Here is an 18478-nt window from a genome sequence, read left to right as displayed (position 1 = left end):
GTGTCCAGCCTCTCACTGCATTGCATTGCATTTGCTGAGACACATTTTCCAAGATGCTGGCATCCCAACAACAGGATGTGAGGGGGAAAAATTATTAAATAATTTCACAATGATATTTTCCTATTGGGTGGCAGAGAAGACAATTCAGCAGAGCACCTCCGGCTACTTAATATTTTTAACCCTAGGTTTGGTTAAGGTTTTAACCTAAGGTTAAACGTTTCAGATGATGATTGTCCTTTAAAATGTGACAATATGATATTGGATATATATCCAGCTCCACCGAAGTTTGAATCAGGACGTTAACAGCATCAATGGTGCTTTCAGTTTTTCTACTAGGTCCTGTGTCCTGGTTTCAGCTGGGATGTAGTTAACTGTCTTCCTAGTAGCTGGTACAGTGCTATGTTTTGAGTTCAGTATGAGAAGAATGTTGATAACACTGATGTTTTCAGTTGTTGCTCAGTAGTGTTTAGACTACAGTCAAGGATTTTTCAGCTTCTCATGCCCAGCCAGGGCACCTGACCCAAACTGGCCAACAGTGTATTCCATACCATGGGACGTCCCCTCTAGTTTAGGAACTGGGTGGGAAGTGGGGGCCAGGGATTCGCCGCTCGGGGACTGGCTGGGTGTTGGTCGGCGGGTGGTGAGCAGTTGCCCTGCGCATCATTTGTACATTCCAATCCTTTTATTACTACTGTTGTCATTTTATTAGTGTTATCATTATTAGTCTCTTCTTTTCTGTTCTATTAAACCGTTCTTATCTCAACCCAGGAGTTTTACTTCTTTTCCTGATTTTCTCCCCCATCCCACTGGATGGGGGGGAGTGAGTGAGCGGCTGCGTGGTGCTTAGTTGCTGGCTGGGGTTAAACCACGACATCCTGAGACATGATAATTTTAAGGGGAAGAAGTTAAAAGTTGTTTTTTACTAAAAGAGTTTGCTCATTTGAATTTATCCTGTAGCTATAATTAATAAGAGCTGCCCCCATGAGTTAGGCTGCCATATACATAATTCACAGTACAGCAAAAATACACTTGGCCTTCAACAAACATTGAAACACACATTGTGGACAAAATAATTTTAGATGAAGTTAATCTATGATGTCTAGACTTTTTCCCACATGACTTCAGTATAGAAAGTTCTGACCAGCACAGTCCCAACCTGCATAGTAAATGCTGAATAATTCCAAGTGTTTGTCGATGCGTGCACACCATCTGCAGGAACTGGGCAAAGGCCATCTTCTCATTTTGTGCAAACTCTAATGTAGGTGGCTTTTTATGACTAACCTGGTATGACCAAGAAATGGGATTTTTTTTTCCCTTCCCCCACCCCCCAAATTATTGTTCTGAAATTGAAAGAGGCAGTGACTCATTAATTCTTTCAAAAGTATTTCATTCTTCCTATTTTGAAAAGCACATAGATCTGGGGTTTTATTAGTCATAATGTAAATGATCAATAAAGACACAAAATAATTCTGCCAGACCTTTATTTTTATCCCTTACGAATTTTTCAACTATATTTGTAAACTTAAAGGTTTTTAATTTGGCAACTGCAACTGTGCTGTGCAAGTGAGACCTAAGGCTGCCCAGGCACTAATGGCTCATTCCTATCTTTCTTCCCCCTTCAGCTTTCAGAGCCTATGTTCTTAGATTTCTACTGTAGTACAATGGAAACTATATTAACTGTGGTTACGCAGTGGGAAAAAACGTGCTATGCTGACATGATAAAATAATGAAGAACATGAGTGGGATCAATTACCATCAGGAAATACTGGGAAAGACCACAGTCCCTGTTCAGTGCAGCTTCTTGACAGATTTTCAGGCTAAAGGGGTTTTGTGGATAAAAATGGGAATAAAGTTCCTGTTGTTCAGTATATTAGAGAATAACATGCCCTGTGGGGCACACAATTTTCTAAGACTTTCATACAGATTTTTTTAAAAATATTGTTAAGTGGAAGAACTTTAATATCTTCACATTACAGGATCTGTTTTTTGTTTTATGATATATGCTTTCCTGTCTCTTTTCCAAAGAATTATGGACCTGATAATTTGTCAAATTGTAGATATTGGACAGCATATAACATTTTCGCCTGAGGCTGAGGAGAAGGATATCTTTATAAGTACTGCTTATTTCAATGTAGACCTATTGCTTGCCTCTCTCCTACTACTGTTGTACTTACCTGGCTGTGATGGTCTCTGGGACCAGTCAGGAGAAGAAGTTCTTCACTGCTTTTCATACAAGTATGAGTTGTTTAAAAGTAGTTCATGCGTATGGCAGACATAAGTGTTAGAAATCAGACCTCAGATCTATTGCAGCTACTAGAAGGATTAAAACTGTCACCAATATATTTGAATTAAACTCTAAGTTCTCTCTGAAAACAAAGCCACAATTACTAATATGTAAAGCATAAAGATTAAAAAGGCTGTAGGAAATTCTGTGCTAAAATGATGAGGAAGTTGCCATATAAACTACTCTCTGCAGCTTACTATACACCTGGTGTAAGTAATCATCTGATAGTCAGCTGCAGAAAGGCAGTATGATTGCCAGCCAATTTCCTCTTTGCTAATAGTAAAAACATTTATTATGCATACAGCCTTGAGCTGGTATGTAAAAGCTGCAAGTTTGTCCCCATTTTGTATGGCTTTATTGCTGCAAATGAATCACTTTAGTTTAGTCATGGCTTTAAAATTTTTTTCTGGTTCTTTCTGTTCATGGAGATTATGCCTTTCTAATATTTTGAAAGATTTATGCAGTGCAGTTAAGACAGTGGTTTGGCTTGTGCACTAAGTATGCAAGTTTGTTCTTCGATTGTTTTTCATAATTTTCTTTGGCATATTTAGTATTAAACAAAGTGGTCACATTCATATTCTTAGCATAAAGCGTTTGACCCTGTTGCACATGATATTTTCATGAATGTGCTAAGGAAATGTGTCATCTTTAAAAAACAGTCAAAGAGTAGCTGTAATGGTTTCCCATCAAGACAGAATGCTATATCAAGATAGGCTTTGCGAAGGTCTGTGCTTTATGCAATACTGTTCCTTATTTTCATAAATGACTATGATGGAAAAGAATGGCCACATTAAATTTGCAGATGACACCATCCAGGGGTTGACTGGAAGTGTGTTGAAGGACCAGGGTTACGACTGTAAATGACCTTGAGAAGTAGGAGAAATGGTAAAACCATGAAAAATTCTGTACTTTGTCGGGTGACTAGTTCATCTAGCCTAATACTCAGTCTCCAACAGCAATGTAGTAAAAGCATGTGAGCCAAGCCACTCTCTGCAATCCATTTCCTTCATATTTCTTTAGCATCCTCAGTCATTGCATCAGGGTTTTCTGTAGGAGATTGTAGCTCAGCAGCCGCTCGAGTGCAAGGTAGGGAAGTAATCACCCGGGTTGGGTGGGCTTGGTACTGATCGCAGGCTGAATGTGAGCCTGTGCTGGCAGGCTGGTTTGGGATTGAGGCAGACGTTGCTTTCAGCTGAGTCCGAAGAGAAGTCTAACGTGTAGCAGAGATGAAGTAGTCCTTCTGCTCCATTTGATGGAGTAACGCTTCTGTAGCATGTATCATTTTGGGGCACCACATATCAAGAAAGACTACGAAGTGCCCATTGGAAAGCACTGTAGATGATTAGCGGTCTAGAAACATCGAATAAATCGAGTGCAGGGTGGGGGAGAGAGAGAAGGAACTGTATGTTTTCCGTGTTCATGGTAGATACATCACTATACAAATGCATGTGTACATATGCGAACAGGTTTTCTTAATGCTGTTCAGAATAGGTAAAAATCTGAGCTCAGACAAACTATTAAAAGTTTCAAATTAAAAGGAAGATTTTAAGACATGTAGTGAGGGCATGTTTTTAATAGCAATAACTTTACAAGCTGCACTGGATTTTTTTTCCTCCCAGATAGCAACTGCTGCTGCGTTCGTACATTTCCCAAGATTAGTAATACTTGGAGCTGTACACAATGCTTTTCCAGCTTTTGGCATATTTACCACAGTGTCATTGCAGAGTACATTGGCAAATGTCAAGGGGGAAAGGTTACTCCTGCAGCAGCTCAAAGACTAAGCTCTTGGCTGCATCAAGATGCCAGCGAAGGGCTGGGAACTTGGAGCCTTTCTTCTCTGAAACATGAGGTAGGATTTATAAGCATTTGTGTACCAGCCTGCACCTTTAAAAAGAGAAGCAAACCCAAACCACTAAGGATGCTGGCTGCACTTGTCACTGGAATTGAATTCATGTGAGAGAACTGGAACTTTGAGGACAGAGTTTATAGCCTTGCCAGGCAGGATTTAACTATATTTACCACCTTCTGTCTTTGGTTGTTTTTTGTTGTTTTGTTTTTTTTTTTTAATAAAAAGTGGCTAAACATCAAAAAAAAAAGCCTAAGAAGCTGCTTTACTTGAACCATTTCTCAGTTTTAGTAGCTGCCTGGAGAGTATCAGTGGACAGTTCAGTTTCCTTGAAATTTGCAATTTCCACATCATAGTGGTGCTGTAAAGGTTAAACATCTCTTCAGTCAGCAGGGAGTGTTGACTCCTAGATACACGGCAGTCTAGGAAAGGATAAATTCCCAGTACGTTAGCAGGATTCACATCATTGATAGTTTTTACATGGAGAAAAGCTTGCTCTTGCAGGTTACTTACAGAAACATTTTGAATTTAGGTTTTGTCTCCCTCGGCTCCATAGAATTGGAGACGCGAGGCCAGATGACGGCCTCCACTGCAGGGGGTCTGGCTGGGAAGAAGACCAAATGGGTCGTTGTTCCTTGAGTGTTCTCCACAGGTCAGCTGTAAGGGTCGGCAGGTTTGTTATACCGAAATCAAGGACGGTCCCAGACAGGTACGCTGAGTGTGCACTGTTTTGCAGTGCTGTGGCAAAGCAGGTGTTTGCAACAAAAGCCAAAACCACCCCAAAACCCAACACCACGGCCCATGTCCATTGGCTGCAGAAGGAGCATCCCATATTAGGTGGAACTTCTAGCAAGCACAGTAGGAATTGGGAATTTGAACAAGAGGGGACTTCACAGTCCATGTAGTTGGGGAAGCCTGGGGCACCTGGAGTTGCAGTTAAATTCCAGGTGCATATATTTATTTCCCAATGTGGGGAAAAAATCTGTTGGTATATTCCTTGAAATACTAAGATTCCTTTACTCCCTGTTTTATATAAAGAAGATTAGGAAAATATTTATTAGCAAGAAAGACTAGGAAGGAAAAGTTGAAACTTAAAACGTTCCTTTAGTTTTCATGTGGTTATTTGCCCGCACCAGCACTGAAGCTTAAATCTGTCTTTCAAAGGATACTCTTGGCAGTTCACACAGCATACCTAAAATTATTTTAATTTCATAACTTTTAATAGAGAAAAAGGAAAACATTCATATTTTATTTTTTCCCCATCTTTCAAATGTGTGAAAGGACGTATATTGAGTTAAACACACTGGAGCAGTGAGTAGCAGGCCATGGAGTGGTCTCAAAAAGGAATTTAATGAGGTGAGATTATATCTCTCCTCAAGGATTGCGCTTTTTTCGTTTTGTGAACATGTTGTGAAATTCAACAGCTTGTCAATCATACTACAGCTTCTTTGAAACACAGGGTAGAGTATGAAAGATGGTCTATGTGGATAGCTTATATTTGGATATGTGCGTTGTGTTTCTTGGACAGTCTCTAACTAGCCTTAGCCAAAGGGGAGAGGAATAGTAGTGGCTGGAAATTTGCAGACTTTGCAACTATTGAAAAATGTTGTAACTATGTAGTGTGTGGTTTGCTTTTTTTATCAGCATTTTGTACTTGCTACCTATATCTAGAGGGAAAAAAAACCAAACCCAAACCTGGCCCTTTACATCTCTTTGAAGTGCAGCATAGCCCTCAGTCATCAGGTGAAATCCCCCAGAGCTCCCATTCTGAAAGCTGCTTGGACTATGTAATAGTTTTTATCATCAGTCCTGTTCGTTGAAGGGATATTAGAATAAAAAGAGGTATAGGTGTTTTATAAATGATGCCATCTGCATTTTTCAAATTTTTATGGCCTCATTTCTAGTATGTATTATCTGTGATTGATGATTGGACAAGTTAACTGAGTATTAGCTACAATACCAAGTGAGCTAGATGTGATTATTCTGTGAAATAGCTAAAATCTTTTCGCGCTTTATTGTGCACTCTCTTAAGAATAAGCAGCTTCAGACTAAATACATAAAAACAAGGGAAACCAGTTATGTCTTTACTGTAAGAACAAGAGCTCTGATTCAAAATTTAAGAGAATGCTTGACTTAAAACACTAATGTTTCAAGTTTTGCAAAAATCTAGAAGCAATGCAAAATTTATGCACAAAAAAAAAAAAGTAATAAATAGCAGCTTTGTCCTGTTTACCCATTACTGTGCAGTGTCTTTGGTTTGAATGTGTGTGTGTGTTTGTTTATGCATGCAAACCAGTAAACTGGCAAACTTATGAGATATTATGCGTGGAAATTAGTGAGAAGAGAGCAAGGAGGCAGGCAGTGTTGTATTTGGGGACTATAAATCTGAAATAGGTCTTTTGTACAGGACAGAAAGTAATTACCCCACATCTATTTCTGTGCGTTACAGTAACTTTGAAGGGCAGCTGTATCTGTTGAAAGGGTCTTTGTATCTGCCACCAGCCCTGCTTTGCAGGTCTAATGAGCAGATCACACCTCATTTCTTTATTCCGCAAGTTAACATGTACCATTATTAATACCCAACAAAAAGTCTGAAATATGTAAGACCCAAAGTTGCTGTCAAAGAGCCTGGGGAATCACAGTCACCGGCGTTATTTTGCTTCTGAAATGAGCCGAGCCACGGCAGTCGATCGTGGTACCGCAGCCAGCCCGGCTGAAATCAGTGGAGGGCACAGAGTGCCGTCAGGGGTTATAAAGGCTTGCATGCTCTCTGTTCAATGATAAAATGATTTTTTCCCGTGACTTAGAATTGAGTACACCGTGTGAAGGTTTCGGGCGGTAGCAGGCGGCGTGTGAGGTGGGAGCGGGGCAGAGGTCCGTCGAGCAGCTGGCGCTGGGGGTACGGCTCTGCAGAGCCCGGGATTTCGGCAGCCGGTGCCTCTGGACCTGGGCCATCCCTCCCATCGGCACCATCTGCTCTGGACACCCCTCAGGAATAAACGACACTGCTCCCCGGGGGGAGTGTTTCCACCCCAGAGGTTAGAGGAGAGGGGTCACTGATCCTGGCTCCCTGCTGGCAGTTTCTGGCCATTTATACAGAAGGGGAAAAAAGGGGTCTGCGGTCCGATTATTTGGTTAGAAGAGCCGCAGTGTTTCCTGTAGCTCTCCCACTTGGCTTTCAGCTCCCAGCGCCAGGCTGCTATCACTAAACTATTAACTCCTGTTGCCGAGCGGGTACCCCAGCTCCCCTCACATGGCTCCAGCTTCCCCGGCAGCCCACGGCAGTTTTAACTCGGTCTCCAGACCCACCTTCTTTCTACCACCCAGTCCCCACTTCAGTTTCCCTGAGTTTTTCCCCAGGTGATGCATCTCTTTCTCCTCCCTGACAGCTGCTCCCACCCTCCAGGTCCCATCTGTCCTCCTCTGGGGCCCAGGATAGAGACTCCAAAAGAGAGCACGGCAATGGCTCAGCTCATCTTTCCTTCTCGTCTCTCTCCCCAGATCGCTGCAGCCGTGGGCGACCTCCCGCAGCAGTGGGGACGCTTTCAGCTGTGAAGCTGTAGGACGGTCTGTGACCAAGTCTCCTCGTGGACTTGTACCTCAACAAGCTTGGGAGGGGTGGTGGTGGGATTCACCAAAACGTATTTCTGACATCGCCTCAGTCACCCAAATGAGAGGAATTAGAGCCTTTGCTGGAATTTTTTTCAAACATGAGCAAAAAAACGTACTCCCGTGCTCCATTTCATTCTAAGATATAGCCGATCCTTTTGACTGACTGTTCTCCTCATAAATTCAATGTAAGGGAACCTTCGGCGTAAAAAAAAAAAAAAAAAGGTCAGCCCAAAACATTATATTTTGCTGAAGTTATGAGCATTAAAGACAGAGTTTTACCATAGAAAAACCTATTTCTTAGAGGAAATCTTAGTAACACCTGTTATTAACAACTCTTTCAATAATATAGCTACTGGTATGTGTGGTGTTTGTATGTGCTATCACAAATATACACGGATAAGCAGCAGTAGTGCAAATACAAGGGAGAAGACAATTACCGATGATGCTTTCTAGCCAGGCAGCTTAATAATAGTTATATCTTGACCTAAGATTCATTTACACTAGTAAACCCGTAGGCGTTTCAGTTTTAATGTACTAACAATGCTTGCAAATGCAATTTGTAACAATAAAAATCACTATCAAGTCTCTGTAGCAGCTTGCTTTCAGGTGCACAGGCAACCATTTCACTGGGCTTTAAACTCTGTACTCTTTTAAACTTCCTTTACTATTTTAAAATCCCCATGAATAAACAAATAAACAAAAGACCAGGATGGGTTCAGTGGTCCAGGGACACTGTGCAGTATTTTAGGACATTCTTCTCTGGAATTCTTTCAGCTGCAGAAGAAAATCACTGTTAGTTGTAAAGTACCAAATGTGACCCACAGCTGTGGAGTCCAGTGTCCTCTGCCACTAGCACAGACAATTTACATTAAAGTAAGTTAACTGCATTAACAACTGGCAGACTCCAGAAAGCGTCCTGGTGAGAAGCTGTGCTTTGGGCTCCGTGATCGATTTCCTGCCTTTTTCCTTTCTGTCTACTTTACCGATCCCTTGAGTTCTTGGCTGAATGCACTGGAGCCATTATAACTTAGGTGCTATCTCTTTCAGTGTTGTCTAGCAAAATTCGTCCTGGCACGATTAGTCTGGGGGGGAGGGGGGGAAAATTCTTGATTATTTTAACAAAGTTACCTTGGCCTATGAATATTGAGGCCAAAATAATCACGGGGTTTAGTTATTATATATTTTTGCCTGCACTAATGAATGGCTACAGCACTGCCTTTTATTAAAAGAAATGAATTTGATTTAGCAAATGTATGAAAATCTTAAAATATACCTGACTGAAGTAGTTTTATACAGATGGTTAACGAAGTTCTTCCTGCAGCATCTCGATTTGTCCTACCTTCTCCATGTGGACAAATGACTCTATCAGTAGGTTTTTTTCTAGATCTCTTGTATGCTACTGGTATGATATGAACATGATTTGAGTTTGTGCAAAATTATGTGTGGAATCATGGGAAGTATGAATATTGAGCTCAGTTATACGTCAGTTTGGGGAAGTCAGTGACAGGTCCCATCACTTGAGGAAGAACAATCATATTATATTATAGCTCTTTTCAAACTTCAGAATATTCTGAAACCGACAGGCAAGAGAAGTCCCAGGGAAATGGATGTTTGAGATTAGAATTACACAATTTTGGAAGCACACAGATGGTGCTATATTTGGCCTTGTTCCCTGTGAGTCTGCTAATTTTACATGGAAATTACTTTCCTCATCTGTGTTTTGCAATGGTCCTGCTATATCCCTCACCCAGGGTCTGGAGCATACCCAATGTGAAGGGAATATTTGGACAATTTCACTGCCAAACTGAAAAAAAAGAAGTCTGTGGAGCAAGGTGATATTTTCCAAAGCTGTGAGCATTGGCCAAACTTGACGAGTTTCACAGGAATGGCAAATGTACATTCCTAACGCGTGACCGACTTATTTGCCAAACTTGACACTTGAAAGAATGAAAGCAGTAGAACTTCTCTGCTAAGCCAATGTAGCAATTTCGACTTGGCCACACTGCTCATTTTTCACTGGTCTAGGCTTTTGATCCGTTTTTGTTGTTGCTGAAGCTTTCTCAAAATTATTTTCGGCAGATACTGCCATGGAAAACCTCAGCCCAAATGATTAAGGTTTACCAACTTTACAAGCGAGTGAAACTCCTAGAGAGAGGTGTGAGGCAGCTCCAGTGGTAGAGAGCTCCTCCAGTTGGATTATCTATCTGATGAAAAATATTTCATGGACATGGGCAACAGAAACCAGTGGCCTCAGGTTATTGAGCAAGCGGCTTCACAGAGCTCTGCTGGAAATTTTAATTGTACAACAGTTTCCTCTGATGTACTCCGTAGGTTTGATGCACGATGTTGAGCTGTATGGGTAAGACGCAGGGTCTTGCTGTGGAAAGGCGGTGGAGGAAAAATCCATAGTCGTCCACTGAGGAAGTGCTGGATGTCTCCAATTGCAGCCTGAGAGATAAGGAGTTGGTGCTCAGCCATGCGGAGAGCCATAACCTGCCGCCCTCTCTGTATACATCTTTCTTTGGCCATTAAAATGGCCTTGGTTTCAGATGAGGCAACCTTTTGGTAAGAATTAAAAATCAGTTTCAGCCGGGAAAAAGAAGTGTCACATAATTCACAGCTTTCATATTGAAAAGCTTTTTCAACCTGGCTCTTTTATTCTTCATATTAGTACATAGAGAATTTTTTATTGTTCTTGGCGCTGTTCTGCTTTCCGCCAAAATGGATGGGTTTTTTCCTGCAACGATGTTCATCAAGTTCAACAATGTAGTTCTGGGAGCTGAGGGTGAAAGTCTAAGGCAAACAGAGTTTGTCACAAATCCTACACCTTCTAGCTGAAAGGCTGACAGTTTTGAATGGCTGGATGAAAGCGCCACGCAGAAAAGAAACCTTATTTACTTGCATTAAAAAGAATGGAAATATTAAATAAAAAAAAAACTCAGTACAAATAATAACAGCATTCCTAGGGAGAAAGCAACAGAAGACAAACTACAGCGGGCAGTGCCGCATTGTTCTGGTGAAAACCTCCAAAATCGTACACATCATTACGGGGTGGGTTTGAAAAGACCGTGCTGATGGCAAACTCACTTGGGCGCACGCAAGACTGTACTGCAACCCTGTCGTGACTAGTTATGAAAAGTTTAAATAATTAGACAGTGGGTTACCCTCAAGTGACCCCAGCATGGTCCCAAGGCACGAATTTGAACTCAAGTAACCCCGTGGGCTAATTAGTTGACCTCAAGTAACCCTGTGGGCTAATTGGTTGACCTCAGGTGACCCCCAGCGTGGTCCCTAGAGAGGGAGTTTGACCTCAAGTAACCCCGTGGGCTAATTGTTTGACCTCAAGTGACCCCAGCATGGTCCCCAGAGAGTGAGTTTGACCTCAAGTAACCCCGTGGGCTAATTGGTTGACCTCAACTAACCCCGTGGGCTAATTGGTTGACCTCAGGTGACCCCAGTGTGGTCCCTAGACAGGGAGTTTGACCTCAAGTGACCCCATGGGCTAATTGGTTGACCTCCGGTGACCCCCCCAGCATGGGCCCCAGAGAGGGGGGTTGACCTAAAGTAACCCCGTGGGCTAATTGGTTGACCTCAAGTGACCCCAACATGGTCCTCAGAGAGTGAGCTTGACCTCAAGTAACCCCATGGGCTAATTGGTTGACCTCAAGTGACCCCAGTGTGGTCCCTAGACAGGGAGTTTGACCTCAAGTGACCCCATGGGCTAATTGGTTGACCTCAGGTGACCCCCCCAGCATGGGCCCCAGAGAGGGGGGTTGACCTAAAGTAACCCCGTGGGCTAATTGGTTGACCTCAAGTGACCCCAACATGGTCCTCAGAGAGTGAGCTTGACCTCAAGTAACCCCATGGGCTAATTGGTTGACCTCAAGTGACCCCAGCGTGGTCCCTAGACAGGGAGTTTGACCTCAAGTGACCCCATGGGCTAATTGGTTGACCTCAAGTGACCCCAGCATGGTCCCAAGGCATGAATTTGACCTCAAGTAACCCCGTGGGTTAATTGGTTGACCTCAAGTGACCCCAGCGTGGTCCCTAGAGAGGGAGTTTGACCTCAGGTAACCCCATGGGCTAATTGGTTGTCCCCAGGCATCCCCAGCGTAGTTCCCACAGCTTGAACTTGAGCTTGTTTACCAGTAGCGAGTTATTCTTTTCTTTTACGTATCACCTCAAGGAACCCCTTTCTTCATTTGCTCTGTCACGTCTTCAGTAAGCAGCGTGGAGCTCTGCTCTCCTGCCCCCCCCGCAGCACCTCGCGCGCGCAGTTTTCTTTGGGGAGCACGAGGATGCTGCTGCTGCGTTTGGAGCAGAAGGGTAAAAGATCTCGAGCTCTGTCTTTTCTGTCTGGTACAACTGAATCTCTGCGGCCGTCTGTCCGTACGTACCTTCACCTATAGCAGTTGCAGATTCAGTGATGTGTTGAAAAGACATCGGCACAGTTTGAAACTTCAAAACAAGGCTCTACTAGACTGACATTCATTGGCAGTACGCATGGCCGAGGATTAGTTCTTAATCACCATCAACACACAGGCAAACAATTAGTCCTTAACAAGCTTGTCCTAAATTAGCCGTGAGTATAAAACAGCAGAGAGCGAGAACCCAGGGTTTAGTCATTGTGTCTTGGAGTTGGTGCTGTGGTATATATAGCTTTTGAGGTGAGGGGGAAAGAGTATTTTTTGGTGAAGGTAAGCCAGACCTGAAGTATGATACCTTCTTTTCTTCTTTTTTTTTTTTCTCATTATTTATTGGTGGTTTATTCTTCTCCTTCCACCCTTTGAGAGAATGGGGCACAGCACACCTCCTCTTGACTGAGTTGGTTTCTTTTTGCAACCAGGACTTGCTTTGTGGGTTTTTTCCCAACATTTTTCCTGTTGTCCTGTGGGGTTACTTTGCCTTCAATTAGTATCTTCTCTACCTACTGTACGTGTGGTTTTTTTCTCTCTTTCACTTTACTTCTACTTGTTTCCGATATTTCACGTGTGCTTGTCGTCTTCTTTGTGCTGACTTATTCTGTGTATGTTTTTTCTTAGCTATTTCGTAAAATGCCAATTGCTGATTTTGCTGTTAGAATTTATACCATGCTACAAAATGCTTCCACGCAGTCACTAGTTATATTATTTTAGTGCGCCCGCGTCTGTGTTTAAGCCTTATCTCTTGCCTAACTTTTTTCTACTCTTTGTATGCAACAAAGCCTTTAGTCTTAGGACTTGGCTCACCCTTGGGTGAGTGTGGGCACGTTCCCTTCCTATTTGCCATGAGCCATCCAAAGTCCTGAAAATGAAGAGCAGTGAGAGACAAGTTCTAAATTCTTCATCTTGGTGTGTCTGTATCTCACCTGGAGAAAGGTGAATGTTGCCTGAAATTAGGAGGAATGAAGTGGAAGGCATGGGACTTCTGTCCTGACATAGAAAGGAGGCAGGAAAGGAAAAGCTATTTTTAGGTCCATGTGAAGGGACTGCCTAGCTCTGTAAACATTTGGGCCATTCCTATGGCTCACACTGGAACTGAGAGTTTCTCCAACACAGGCTGGACAAGCCACTCTTCATTAAACCCGCTAACAGGAATTCCTTCTTCCCTTTGTGCTCAAGACCTTATGAGAGAGAAAAAAAAAATCCCAGTCTTGCCATCTCTACTTGAGTCAAGGTCTCAAAATCTAGGGTTGTCTCGTGGAGGAGGAAGGGAAGAGGACACAAAATAAATGAAGAAGAAGAAAAATAAAAGCAAGAACTTATAAATAACCAGACAGCCCAGAATCCAGGTGCACTCATGCCTTAATGCCCAGACACAAGGGTTTTAGCAAAGCAGAGCAAAAGTACGTGCTGGGAAGACGGGGCTGGCTAGCCTCAGCTCAATTCCTCTCCATCTGCCTGGTGGGAGCCGTCCTCTTCACATCTAGTGCAGCATTTCGGAGGATGCTGGTTTTGGTTGCCAGCGCACACCCAAGAGACCTGCAGTGACACGCCAGGAGTGACAGGCAGCGTGTCCTTCTGCAGAGCAGAGGGGACAACCAAGGGCTTTGCCCTAAGACCTTGGCTACAGTAGTTGAAGCTGTGGCTGAATCACCCATCACCTTGCTTTCAGTGGTGACCAGATGCCAAGATCAATGCTGGGGGAGTTGTGTGTTCTCCTCTGGGGATGCCTAATCAGGTGAGGGACGTATTCTGGCACTTAAAGTAGGCAGAGTAGGACTTCTGCTGCCAGCAGTCGCTGTGCCTTCCCACGGCATGCCTGGGAGCTTAGTGTCCCTCTACCCAGGTAGATACATAACAAGCCTTTCCTTTTCCAGGCACAACCTCCTCAAAATTTTAAGCGTGTATAGTTTTGTTGAATACAGGATACTGTAGGCATAACTTTTAGAACTTACTCATGTTGGAAGATGAGATTTGGATTGTGTAGCCTGTCATAAAATGAAAAATCTGCCTAGATTTCATGATCATATTTAATTATTACTTTATTTTGTCACTGTATGTTTATGCATGTCTCTTCTGTAGATCTTTACAAATGGATATAAGGCCATGTTGTCTGACACCAGAGTACATTCTTCCTCAGAAAAGAATACAGTTAAGAGAAAATATTTGGGGTGTTTTCTAGTTATGACCCAGCATTTTAGTTTTATTTCCCCTCTCTGCGTTAGGTGATTTATCTATTTGGGAACTCTCCAGCTGAACTGGAATGTGACTGCTTTAGGATAGGTTATGAAATTTTAAAAAAGCAGTATTAAATCAAAGCCAATAACCATTACAGAACTGTGATACTAGAAAATAGTAATAAGAATTGGTCATGCATTAAAAATCCACATCTATAGACACAAGTGTAGATATACTGTTAGAGAAAGGTACAGATTTAGCAGTATTTGGGCAGCTGTAAATACATAAAAGGATAAGGCTAAGCAGCATTTAATTTTAAAGCCGCATAGATTTTCACTGCTTTTATAGCTTTGGATGATGTGCTGTGCAGCTGCTGCTGGTTTGAGGGGACAAAAAGCAAGAAGGGAGTAGCAAAAGGTCTGAAGGAAAACCAGGCTCAAAATCCCTTTCCATTCTGCCTGCAAGTCTATACCTGCCTCTAAGAAATGGCTGCAGGTTTCCACTTCTGGTATCACAAGGTCTATTCAGCAAGCAAAGGTCTGACTATGGCATAGCAGTTCTAACACTCTTCTATTGTCATATGTTCTTAGAATCAATTTAGTTTGAGCAATGAGCAAGAAGTTATGTCATGCCCAATCTTTCCATCATTTTCTTTACCTTCTGGCAGTGCTTGGATTTGTTAACATCTTGGGCTTTCCTTTGCATCTTCCTGAAATAAGATAAATGCTTGCAAAAAAAAAAAAAAAAAACCCAAAAAGAAACCTGCAGAGGAAAAGAGAAGGAATGCAGAATTTAACATAGTTGGGTATGATTTCATGAAGACAAATCTACAAAAGAAAATTGATTGGTCACTGATGCAGTTGATATAATTACTCTGCTTCTAAGCTGTTATATTGATGTGTGTCTTCTCCTGTTCCTTCATCAGGAATACAATCTTTTCCTTATTGTATATCTATACAGCAAACTCTCCAAGAGAGATCTCGGGGTGCTCCATGGTATTTTACCCTAGACAAGAAACTTTCAAAGCAGTCTTAGTTTCAAGTTTTCACTCTTGTGGGTCACCAGTTCAGAGGGAAAAATGAATATGCACATTTCTGATGTGCTGTTAACAAAAAAATATCCCTTTCAAATGGTCTTTCATTCAACTTCTGAGTTAAAATTTCTTTACTGCAGCGTTTTGCTGAATTTCATCATAAAGATTGCTTGTTACCCATGCAAACTCAGGGACCCAGTTTCAGGTGGTTGACTGCAGGATTGAGGGTGTATTCCCAAATGCATAGAAATCCTATTAACTTCATACTTCAACTATGTCCTGAGCTTTGATGCTAAAACAGCTCAGCACTTATTTCCTTTTCCCTTTCAGAACGCCAGTACTGGGGCTCAGACCTGCAACTTCCCAAAATACCTTTTGAAGAAATCATGTACGATGACGAAAGTGCGTACAAGTGGCTGTGCACCCTAAAGAAAGTAGGAATTGTGCTGCTAACAGGAGCTGCTACTAGGCAGGGAGAGTTGGTTAAACTTGGCCACAGGATTGGGTTCCTGCGTCTCACTTTTTATGGGTGAGTTTGGTTTTTAATATCCTTGCTTTGCCAGCTATGTCATCACCCCTAATATATTTCACTTCAGCTTGCTGGACCTCTTTTGTGGATTCACTTATTAAAACAAGGGGAAATTTTTTCTTCTCTGCATGTTAGAAAATGTGGTGTCAATATTCTGTAGGAGAGGATTGTTTTGCTATCACAGGCAGGGTATGTAAAGAGCATCAGCTATGACATCTGCTGAGAGAAGGAAAAATGCCTGAAAACAGATGATGTCAAATAAAAGGTAACCACAAGATAGCTGTACTTATCTATACCCCAGAACAAAATAAAAAAATCCCTAATCCAGTCCCCTTACGAATAGAGGAAGTTATCTGTACTGAAACTCTTTCTTAGCCTGATTTCGAGCCATGGAAATGGGTAAGACTTAGATGACGTTATTATGTCTCTCATCACCAAGAAGATGGGCACAGTACCCATTTCTCTGCTTTCAACTGAGTCTGCTCTGAAAAGCTGCAACCAGTCCCAGAAAGCATTTTTTTTAGACTGCTTTTTTTGCAAAAGTAAGAGCTTAGCTGGCAGTGTTGCAGGATCAACATCATCCTGTTGATGCCAAGAGGTGGTAAACTGAACCTCTACCTCCTCAAGCCCCTACTAGGCGAGCAAACGAATGATGACGGTAGCTCATGTCTTTCTGAGCTGAGTCGGTGACCTCCATCTAGCTAAGGACAGGAGTAGCGTTATTAGCTAACATATTGCCCTGTCCCTCACCCCCAGCTGTTGGTATAATTTTTTACAATGCATATAAAAAACCCTATTATTTGGATGTGTGCTTATTCTTTTAAAAAAAAAAAAGGCAAAAATAGATAGTAATATTTAAACATACTTGTTATTTCTTGGTGCCTGAGTAGCCACCAAAACCAGAATGTTCAGAGTTTCCCATCTGAAAAGGTCCCTTCTCCCCCATAATAGAACAAAAGATAATAAAAATTATGGCAAAAGTTCTCCTTCACTTAGATTTACCTCTAGTTCAGAACATAAGCAAACAAACCGTGTGGGTAATAACCAGTGTCTCCTCCTTTGTCTAAAAAAAAAAAAGCTAAAATAAATAGAATTGGGAAAAAAAATTCAACCTTGGCCAGAAAGATCACATTCCCTCAAGACTGCAGGTCAGAAAGAAAGATTTTCTGCCCCTTAACACTCCTACGTGAAGGCACATAGGAGCGCTGCTGGAATATGCAATGCAGGTGAGGTTGGTAAAAGCAGCACTGTGAGACCAGGAAAAATACGTTAACTTAGAATGTTAATTGTGAGGCGAAGGGGAGGAAGGTGAACAAAAGGTCCCTTCTTCAATCTGTGATGCTTATTAAGACTTACTGTTACATCTTCATTTTGCAAGTATTGTTCCATCATCAGCTGTAGAAAAAGATGTCACCGATGCTGCTGGCTTTTAGATTTAGTGAACAATTTCTAAGAGGCAGAAAAATAGCTGTTGTGATATACTAGCAACTTCTAGCAGCATACAAGTTGCTTCTGACCCAATCTCCATCCTTCATTTTTGTTTCATTTACGTTGGAAGTCAATCTGTTTGTGCAGAATTTTTCCCCATGCTTCAAATTGGGAAAGCTGGCTCAAGGAATCTTCTAGAAATTGGCAGAAACTGAAGTGAACTCACAGCATGTAGAACAGCCTGTGAGAATGGCATTCTAAAATCTTTTTTTTTTAATTGTCTTCCAAAAAGAGGGGATATAGAGAATAACTACTTTAAAATACTATTAATATTATGAAGGTTTTTTGTCGGTTCCAGCTGCCATGATAAATATGTGTAAAGCTTTAAAGGGAATAACATATAAATGTACTAGGGTAGTTAAGATAATGTACTTTCACTAAGGTGTGGTTTCCTCTTTCTGCTTACTGTGCCAGAAGGAAAAGTGGTTTTCAAAGTTCACTGGGGTTCAGTCAGGTTAATCCTACTGAAATAAAGGGGAGCAGAATCCCCTGCTTGACTTGGAAACCTCATCCAGTTCTAAGAAACATTTTCTACTGCTAAAACCATTCCTAATGTCAAGCACTTCTATGGTCTCAATTTAAAACTTGCATCATTATGAAAATACTACTGCTTTCCATTTCTGTTTTGATGCGATCCTAATAACAGATAACGAGGAGATTCTTAGGGGTATCCAATCCTGATCATATCTGAGGGTGTTTCACAGCTTTCCTTGGTATCTGAAGGATAAAACATTCATTCTGTTTGTATCCAGACAGCTGCACAAGCGTTTTGAGTTAGGAACGAATATAACAAAAAAATGTTGGTTCTTTGTTAAAGCATACCACTAAAAGAAAATATATAATATCTCCAAAATACCTCAGGGGAGAGGAAAAAAAAAAACCATCAAGAAAACTAAACAACAACAACAAAAACCTGCCAACCCATACAACCCCTTCAATATATACCATGGATTAGTGTTTGGGTTACAACAGAACCTTTAGTTGCTTTCCTAAGTTTCAGGGATGAGGAACAGGATCTAGAAGAAGTTTGCAGATCCTAAAACTGGAAATGATCTTTAAATCTTCTAGACTAATGTTCTTGACATGG

The 18478-nt window shown here is 41.8% G+C and overlaps 1 protein-coding gene across 2 annotated transcripts in view; it reads left to right on the top strand.

The window, feature by feature from the left end:
- The window catches only part of BBOX1 (gamma-butyrobetaine hydroxylase 1), a 41898-nt gene that overhangs the window by 10819 nt on the left and 12601 nt on the right, over window positions 1–18478 (top strand). For both annotated transcript variants that reach the window (XM_069804060.1, XM_069804059.1), the window contains one exon: window positions 15705–15903. In XM_069804060.1, the coding sequence (XP_069660161.1) occupies window positions 15705–15903 (199 nt within the window). The remainder of the gene's footprint in view (window positions 1–15704; window positions 15904–18478) is intronic.

Source organism: Haliaeetus albicilla, chromosome 16 (genome assembly GCF_947461875.1).
Source record: "Haliaeetus albicilla chromosome 16, bHalAlb1.1, whole genome shotgun sequence".
In the NCBI taxonomy this organism is placed as follows: Eukaryota; Metazoa; Chordata; class Aves; order Accipitriformes; family Accipitridae; genus Haliaeetus; species Haliaeetus albicilla.
This window is presented reverse-complemented; position numbering and strand designations above follow the sequence as displayed.